Source organism: Sodiomyces alkalinus (genome assembly GCF_003711515.1).
Source record: "Sodiomyces alkalinus F11 unplaced genomic scaffold SODALscaffold_2, whole genome shotgun sequence".
NCBI classification, from domain to species: Eukaryota; Fungi; Ascomycota; class Sordariomycetes; order Glomerellales; family Plectosphaerellaceae; genus Sodiomyces; species Sodiomyces alkalinus.
In genome coordinates, this window is record NW_021167080.1 from 534,108 (window position 1) to 543,360 (window position 9,253).

The 9,253-nt window shown below is 48.8% G+C and overlaps 3 protein-coding genes across 3 annotated transcripts; 1 reads left to right on the forward strand and 2 right to left on the reverse strand.

Annotated features, from left to right (window-relative positions):
- Positions 1-2,412: 2,412 nt before the first annotated feature.
- SODALDRAFT_329823 (hypothetical protein) lies at positions 2,413-5,132 on the forward strand. The gene has a single exon (XM_028611054.1). The coding sequence runs from the start codon at positions 2,852-2,854 to the stop codon at positions 4,775-4,777; it is 1,926 nt and encodes a 641-aa protein (XP_028467962.1). The 5' UTR covers positions 2,413-2,851; the 3' UTR covers positions 4,778-5,132.
- A 106-nt stretch (positions 5,133-5,238) lies between these two features.
- SODALDRAFT_338029 (hypothetical protein) lies at positions 5,239-7,150 on the reverse strand (the record flags this gene model as incomplete). The annotated part of the gene is made up of 3 exons (XM_028612745.1): positions 5,239-6,300; positions 6,387-6,608; positions 6,686-7,150. 3 exons carry the CDS (start codon positions 7,148-7,150, stop codon positions 5,239-5,241), a joined length of 1,749 nt encoding a protein of 582 aa, XP_028467963.1.
- A 339-nt stretch (positions 7,151-7,489) lies between these two features.
- SODALDRAFT_89888 (short chain dehydrogenase) lies at positions 7,490-8,881 on the reverse strand. The gene has a single exon (XM_028615759.1). It carries the CDS (start codon positions 8,758-8,760, stop codon positions 7,828-7,830), a length of 933 nt encoding a protein of 310 aa, XP_028467964.1. The 5' UTR covers positions 8,761-8,881; the 3' UTR covers positions 7,490-7,827.
- Positions 8,882-9,253: the final 372 nt, after the last annotated feature.

Genomic DNA, 9,253 nt, shown 5'->3' on the forward strand with positions numbered 1-9,253 from the left:
GAGTAATAATAGCGGGAGTAAGTAACTCGCCGAGTATACTATAAAAGTCGTTATATACGACTTAGAAGGTAGTATTCTAGCTAGTACTAAGTTAGTACCGAAACGGATATAAACTCGTAGTATTATTAACCTATTTCTTTATGATCTTTATTATCTTAAAAGGCCTGGCTAATAGCTACTAATATCGTAAAGAATAGCGCGGTAACGGGAGTGAGCTAGGATACTACGTATTAATCGCCTCGCACTTATATATTAGTAGCAAATAAGATATAACTTATAGGAGTATAAGTATAAGTGCTTACGGAATACTCGTAATACTTAGCGTTTTTATAAGCGGTACTAGGGCTAGACTAACTATAGTAGATTTAGTTAAAATAGCCGTGAGCGATATACGACGTATAAGGGAGGTAGGGAGGAGTTTCGTAGTGAGCGGGAGGATACTTAAGACTATAAGCTTACTTAGGAGGAGGATCGCCCTAAAAATAACTTAGTAAAAAGGATATAATAATACTATAGTATAAAAGCTTATATTAAATAAAAGAGTAGCCGCGATACGAGTATAGACTTATTTACGGGGGGAGTAGGCCCGTTTTTTACTATTATCTTTATCTTTATTATTAGTATTAGTATTATTATCGTAGTTATTAGCGATATATTCGTAGTTATTAATTATTATATTATTATTAGTTATTAATAATCCGGGGACTAAATTACTAATATAAGCAGAGGCCTCCTATAAGACTCGATAAGTATAGTTTAGGGTCTTCTTAATAAAGGACGTAGCGCGGGGATTAAAAACATTATTACCTTTAAAAGAACGTATCTAATACCGCAGTTAGATATTAGCGAACATGGTATAACTATTAGGATATACCTTAGCTATAAATAAAGGAGATAGCGGATAGTTATTGATAATTATGGGAAAAGGAACTAGACAGAAAGCTCGGGGACTATATAAGGTTAGCTCAGACCTCGCCCCGGGGGAATAGCGTATCGACTCGACCTATATTAATAGAAAACTTAGTAGCTTAAAGGAAGGAAAAAGAGGAAGAGGATCTACGAGGAATAGGCTGCCCTTTATAAAAAGGAGCCGGGGGGGATAAACTACCCTAAGGGAGGCCTATAGTAGAATAAAAGTAGGTATACGCCCGTATATTTAGGGCCTTATACCTCCCTTAAGCTGATTTCTTTATATAAGTCCTCTGCTAAGGAGGGCTAGGAATAAGCGAGGAGCTCACAAAAACGGGTTACGCGCTTACCTTTATAGCTGTTACGATAATACGATAATAGGAAGTCGGGAAAGTAAATAAGGGTCCTTAACGCTATGCCTGCTATTATACGTAGTAAGTTAAGCGGGAAGAACGACTTCGTCGCATATACTTAATAAAGACTAAGCGGACTAATTATAAGGTCCCCCTTATAACGATTAAGGTAACGTTATAGCCCTAAGCAGTAACGTGATTTAGGGGTAAGGGTAGAAGTAAGGTAAGATAAGAGTAAGGGGATTCTAAGGCACGCACGGAGCGCGTGACCTTAGCGATCCCCTTAAAACCCCCCCGCGAGAGAGAAGGGAGGGGGGTAGTATTATAGGCTAATCCTATTAGCTAGGATCCTGGCCTTACTAAGCCGGGACACCGTATAGACCTCTTACAGATTAGGCAGCTAATATATAGCTACTCCTAGTAAGATAGACTTTTCACCTTTTCCTTCTCCCTGCCTTAGTTCTAGATACTATAACTATTCGGCCTCACTTATTAGCTTAGACTCGTGACCAGCCGTTTATAGTTATTAGAGTCCTCTTCGGGTAAGGTAGGCCGTACTAATTTTAGGCGGGTTTTTTCCTGAACTTCGGGGTTGATATACTACTATACTTTATACTATATCGCGATTACTCGTACGCTATTAATCTATAGTTTTTAATCCTTAGGCTTTTAAAGGATATTTAACGCGGGGTGCTCCTTAATATCTATTATAGTTTCGGAGGCTTTATAGTATAGTATAGTATAGTATAGAGTAGGTAATAAACAGAATAATAATATAACTATAGAGTAGGCAGACGTTACCGTTAAATAACCCTAAATCGTAATAGGTATCGAAAACAGTAATACTATTAGATCTTCCGAAAATAGGATTGTTTTTTAGAGCGCCGGGCTTATAACTATTAGTATATAAATAAAGTATATAAAAGATATATATATTTATCCAAGTAAAGTTCGTGGTACTTCACGGGGATATCTAACTATAAGGGAAAAGGAGGGGATATAACTATGGATATATCGGAACGAGGTACTCTACTCGTCTAACATAATATGGTTTGTCATACCTCGATAAGGTGGCTGTGGGCATCTGACAAATATCAGTCGGGGTGGTTGCTATCGCGCAACCTCCGCTCTTCCTATCACCGAAGCCCATCGCCTTGTTTGCTCCGGACGGTATCGAGCATGGTCCCAGAACCGATATCGTCACGACACGTGTCAGAACACGAATATCGGTACGGGAATCGTGGTCGTATTCTTCTATGGAAGGGAAAGATTCCCTTGTAGGAAGTATCTGCGACTATTTATACAACCGAGGTTAGGGCTGTTTGGAGTCGTTAGTACTTGCTAAGACTGCACCCGAACTGTACCCGAAAAGACCCCGAAGTCACGCCCCGATATCCTGGAGCCTCTATCTGACAACACGATTCTCTACCGTCCCTCGCTACATAAATGCGAGATGCACAGAATAGCTAGCTAAGTCTTGCTCGGATATTACGCCTAAATACCCCTAGCCATACCAAACTTAAAACTTATGGGACCGTTTCCTTCGACCACTTTGACCTACCTTAACCAGAGGCATACGAGAGCTCATCATGGGGGTTGAGCACATTGCACAATCGGGCCCAAACTGGACTGCCTCGAGATGTCGCCGATTGTTACGTCCATTACAGGCCCGGGCCACTGCATTACGAAAAGATTTACGAGGAAATGCAGGTCGGACTTCATCGACATTCTTCCCCCAGTCCATGGCAGGAAAGCAAACGAAGCGGACAGAGGAGGAAACGGGCCATGGAGTTGAACGAAAAAAGCCACGGCGCACCTATTCTCAGAAGCAGACCTCAAGTGATGCTCCAGAAACGAGACCCGCTGGCTCGCTAGTCACATCCCCGGCTGCCCCAAAACAAACAATTTACCAGCCTACACGGAGCACGCAGGATAGCACTACGTGTCATGAACACCAACGGCAACCCGGTTTCCGGGAAAAACATACTCTTTTGACAAACATAAACCGAACTGACGCGCTGGAACATTCTCTCCGTTCGCTTCGATGCGCACAGCAGCTATGGCCAGAATCACGTTTCCAGATCTATGAGGGAATGTTACGCGATTTGGATGCCATTATCAAAGCAACGGATACGAGAAACCCAACGTCCAACCCGAAGTCGCTTTTGTCCATGTGCCTCCGCAAGGTGCCCGTGTACATTGGGAGGCAGGAAGCTCGGGATGAGTCTACACTCGCAAAGGATGGTTTCAAACCGCTCTTCGGGCGTAGTGTCTCTATCCAAATCTTTGACGAGCTCGAACAGTTCGGACATGGACGGAGAGGATGGGCGCATTTACCCACCTTGACCAGGGCAAATGCCCTGTGGATGATGAAACAAGCGACAATTGAAGGCCTGCTCGAGCCCCATTTTGCCTGCATATTGATTCAATACTGCAATGGCGCGGGCTGTCAGCTCGAGGCTATGGATCTCTTCCGTGAGATCCTGAGTCAACACGAGCATGCCCGCCAAGACACCAGCGCATATCGTGATGTGAGCCAACTATTGCGAACTGTATCCACCTTGCTCGAAGGTAGCGAGCTGCAAGGTACGGATCTGCGGCTGCTCCACGGCGTTGCGCCTCTTGTACCGGAGAAACAACTCTTTGTGAAGGGGTTATCATCCGAAGCTCTAGGACGCTTGTGGACCTGGGTACTTGAATCGATACAAGACCCCGCTGACAGTGTTGGGGCACTGGAGTTTGCGTCCGCTGCCATCGCATCGCTCTTCTCATCCTTTTCAAAGCATCTCGCACAACAGAGTGCAAGTGGTATGGTACAGGGGGTTCTGGAACCAGTACCCATGAACATCGTGGGTGCTGTAGTCGCCTTGTCCTTCTCGACGTCCCGGGAGGCCAGGAATTCCACGCACATAAGCACGGCAATATCCCAGGGGAAGGTGCGTTATATTCTGCGCAATGCTTTCAACGTACTGGGCAGAGCAGGAGCTAGTAAGATTGCTCGCTATGTGTTGGCCCTTGCTCTTTTTGTCGCCAGCTTCTCGTCTTCCTCCTATCAGGACAGAGAATTTCAGGCCAAGGCACTGAAATCGTCTTGGCGGGAGCATGCAAGAGCAAACCAGTTAAGTCAAGACGCATATTTCTATAGTCTGACAGCGGCCCTCGGATGCTCGATAGCACAATATTCCGGAAGGGCAGCCTCTATTCCGTCCAGTTCCTACTTCTCAGAATTCTGTGATCGACTCGATACTCTCCAAGTGCAAGCACTGAGTAGCCTACGGAAAGAGGGGGCCTTTTTGCTGGCCCAAAGAACGCATGATCTCAGGGACCTGGCCTTTGCAGAGGCACTCAGCGAAAGTACAGAAAGAAACCCGGCTCGGATCACTTCGCCGCCGGAGAGCAACAGGTGTCTGTTGTCGTCGTCTTTCACTGGATACCGATGGGAAGACGGGATAAGTGAATGGGTCACCGTGACCCCTTTAAAAAAGAGGTCAACAGGCCGGAGGACAGACACCTGAGAATCCGTGCTAGGATGGATAGCATGTACAGTTCTAGTAATTGGATTTCTCTTGATGAGAAGGAAGATGGCCCTTGCAACCGTAAATGACAACTGTGACGGGTCGCTTCAGATGAGTGACGTGGTCAAAACGCAGTGTTAGGCTATATGCCGAGGGTGATCATGATACTATCTGCATGCATACTACACCAATGTACAATTTAAACGACTTGTATACAAAGCCTAGGTTGGCAAGTGGTAGACCAAAACCAAAGGCCTGGTGTTAATACAATATATACAGCACTGAAAGGCGCTTTGGGCTTGTCTGAAAGCGATGAATCGCTCCCTATACACGCAATGTGAAGTGCATCGTATATGTTGCTGCCCATTGAAATTCTTGAGTCTCGCCGGGACAGTTGCACGCAAAGCTACTGCAATCGAGAATGCGGGATGGAGATCGGAGCAAATCAGGCCAAAGTAGTTTTACCAGGAGAAGGCCTCCTCGACGAAATCAACTTTGCCGTCGTACTGGCGTTTGCGAACAGCGCGCCGCACGTCATCACTGAGAACCCCTGGCCCGCACACCGTTACACCCATGGCCCCAATCTGCTGCTCAACCTCGGTCGCTAAGAGAGTGTCGATATTAGGCCGACCAGGAAACATCTGCACCGTTGCAGAGGGGCTGTGGATCTCCTTGCTCGACCGAGGCCGGCTCACGAAGAGCATGATGCGTAGAACGTCCCTACGTTTCGGCAGGGCGAGGATCTTCGTCATCCAGGGACGGATCCACTCGAGATGTTCAGGGGTTTGAATGACCCAGACCAAAATGACTCGCCTGGTCGCCACGGTCTCATTGGCGTATCCAATGACTAGGTCCCTGACGTGCGGGACTGCTTGGGTAATGCCAACACCGCCTGCAATGAGCATTACAGTGCCATACGACCGCATGTCATGCAGTTGACCATATGGCCCTTCGACGAAGCATGTTGTCTGCATTTGGCCTCGAGGGCAAGCTACAGCTTTCTGGTAGAGTTTGTTGGTGAACCCCGTCCTCCCCCGGATAATGAATGAGATGGTCGTTCTGCACTTCTCCGAGGTGCGTCGATGATTTACGGCCAGTTTCTCCAGTGCATCATCCTCGGTCTCTTCGCTCCAAGCCACGGAGAAGGGGTGCGATTGCCAGAGGCCGATGGACGGGATGTATATATACGCATGCTGCGCAGGCTTGACGACCCACGGCCTCGCCATTGACAGAGTCACTCGTACTGCGTTGCCGGGAAGTGCCTCCACCAGGGCTCGGCTACCCCCTGTGCCGACGTTGGTGTATAACAGTCGGACCACACGCCATAGCCGATCTGTGGCCCAAAGGACGATGGCGGCTATCAAGTACGGGAGCTGCGGGAGATCCTTCAGACTCAGATGATACCAAGTACCGATGACAGCCAGGATGGCCAGGCCAATGTGGAGCAGCTTGAACATCTCGTAGAAGCCATGGCGGATGGGGCTCCAAGCTTGAATGAAAATTGCTATGAATCCGCAGGTGCCCTAAGTCTTGTGAGTATAGGTTCATGATTCATGACAACGAGAGGGCCAGCCGGCAGGGGAAAAAAGACGAAAAAAAAGCGCCTTACAAGAAACCCCCAGAACATGTACTCGACTCTGAAGACAGTCTCGAACCCGGCCTTAAGGCTATCTTCATGCGCCTTGGAGACAAGGAAGGCCGTAGTATGGGCAACGGCCTCGAGAACAACAATACGTCCGAACCAGCGATGAAGCAGGTTGAACGTGTCGAAGGAAACGCCCAGCAATCCGATAAGGGGGTTATTTCGAGCCGCCATGAGAAAAAGAGGTATCTGCATGGTTAATAGGAAAAAAATGAACAAGGAGCACTTGAGAAAGAAGGAAGAGGGGGGGGCGACAGAGAACATACCATGTTCGCGACGGCTAATACCCCTGTTCTGTTTCGGAATCTCCTCACTGCATCGTCAAATGTAGCTGCAAAAGGGATGTCGACGACGGAGAAAGCCACGTTTGAGGCAAAGTACGCGACAAGAAATATGAGCTGAAGGCGCGTCGGCAATGTGCCCATGTTGATGGCGCTACTCAGCTGGAACTCGCGGTTGTGTCGCCTGCTGAAAATGGGGGCGTACAGAATGTTCTTCTTGAAAAACGACAGTTTGCAGGACTCTGCAGTGAAGTAACGCTGCGACTCGTTGCTCAGGCAAGCCATGGAACGGACGAACTTGAAGATTTGAGTCGATAATCTCCACGTAATGAGAATGATAGAAACTCCGGCGACGATAAAATAGAGGTATCTGGTGAGGGACTCGTTGATCGCGGATGCTGCGGCCTTGGCCGCGATGGCCTCGGGAGAGTCTCTCGCGGCGGGGGGCATGATATGCTGCTCCCCGTCGCCCAGTTGAGTTGTCCTTCGAATGTTTGCGTCCAACTGACAAACCTAGGCCGAAGCGGGTGATTCGCGACCAGGAGCACGATATTTGAGAAGGGAAGGTGTAGTGTGCGACCAGAACATAGCTGTCCAACCCGTGGAATTGGCGACGATAATAATCAGATCAAAGAAAGGTGCCCATGGCAAACCAGGCCATCACCTCTTGTTGGAACGAGAACGAGAGTGAAGAAGTGATGATATTTGCCGGCACCATCTGCTTCGTAAAGAACGTGAAGCGAATAGAAGTGTGCTGATCAGGCGAAAGAACGAGAACAACTCGATTCAGAGGTACGACGCCACGAGATAAATGGGGGGTTAAGAAAAAGTCGACCTTCCACCCTGTCCCTATGCAGGCCAATGCCGCGACACGATCGGAGTGTGAATGTGGGTAGAGGCATTTAGGAAATGATTGGAGAGAGCCTCAGACGCCAGGTACCGGGAGTTATGGAGGGCAGGGCGACGGGGTTGTTGTCAATTTCAGGATATTAAGATGTCGATCGGCCTGACTGTTTCACCTGTTCGGTTTTGGACCGCTTGACTCGCAAAAGTCGGGTACACACGACTGTACCCACCTAATTAACCTGTTACGCGCTGTAAGCCACCAGACATACCCCGGCAGTTAATCATCCATTCCTCAATACTGCTGCGCCCTTATCCTGGTCAGAATCTCCAACCTCCTGCTCCGTAACCAGCCGACGGCTCCTTGCCTCTGGTTCCTCTCCCACCTGATCGGGGGCTGATGGGAAGTTGAGATGCTTCCAGTCCTCAAGCTCCTCCGTAACAGACCTCAGTCTATCCCTGATGCTCTCAATAGCATAGCTCCCAAGCAGCAGACGCAGAGGAGGATAGGAACAGTGAGCAAGCTGCCACACGAGTTCCGCACACTTGACTGCGCTCGTCGGCTGGCGATCTCCAAGCCACTGTACCATCCTTTTGGCGTGTAGAGCAGGCGACGTGGCCTGTGCATACGGCTCGCTGGCCGGCTTGATCAAGAAGTGACCCCAGGTAGGAAGAGGGTTAACTAAGCTGTCAGGCTCGTCCCGCCGAACAAGGCCGGGCTCGACAAGCGTAGCTTTCACATTAAAAGAATCTGTCTCGTACAGCATAGCTTCGATGAGGCCCTCCACCGCGTACTTGGTCGCACAATAAGGACCGAGACCAGGCACACCCAGGGCGCCAGACGTGGAGCTGAAGATGAGATACCGACCGCCATTCTGCTTGCGGAAGTAGGGAAGGCTGGCCTGGATAATGTTCAACGTACCCATGTAGTTGGTCTCGAATTGATTGCGGACCTCGTGCTCATCCTGGTCCTCGCATGCACCAATGACGCCGTACCCGGAACAGTTGGCAATGACATCGATTCGGCCGAAACGAGCAAGGGCGCTCTCGATAACACCGGCAACAGATTCGGCGACTCTTACATCGCACAGGGTGCCCAAATAGTTGTCGCCTTGGGTAGCATCTCTCATCTCCTTGGGTGTGGTCTCGAATGTCCTTCCGACGGACGTGACAGATTCTCCACGGGACATCGCGCATTTAACGAGAGACCGCCCCATGTGTCCTGTACCTCCGAAGACCTAAGAGTGGCCTGATCAACCATCTGACCCTTTCCATCTTGCTGTGCCAGGAATTTCTGCCCGGGGCGGGGATTTACATGCACATACTATCCAAACAAGCCGTCTCCGAGGTTGTTCGGGGTGAGGCGGATCGCAGCTAGCAGGCAAGTAGAGTCTAGGTCTGGGAGCGACGTCGGCCCCGGAGGCTCCCGTGCCATCAGGGTTGTGACCCCTGGTGTCCATGTTTTGTCAGATACAGCGTAACTGGACCCGTCAAATAGGGTCAAAATTAAGGGGTTGGAATCGTAGATTGATTAAGACGATTATTGTCGTAGAGGTTACAGATAAACTGATATTGAAGACTGTGGCTAAGCTGATAGTAGGTGTGGGTCCGAGTGGGGCGAAAAGTTGAGCTGAGGGTTGCTATGGGGCTATTCATTAAGGTCACGTGACTAAGGATCTTAGGTAACCACCCTTATAATAGGTAGGAGAA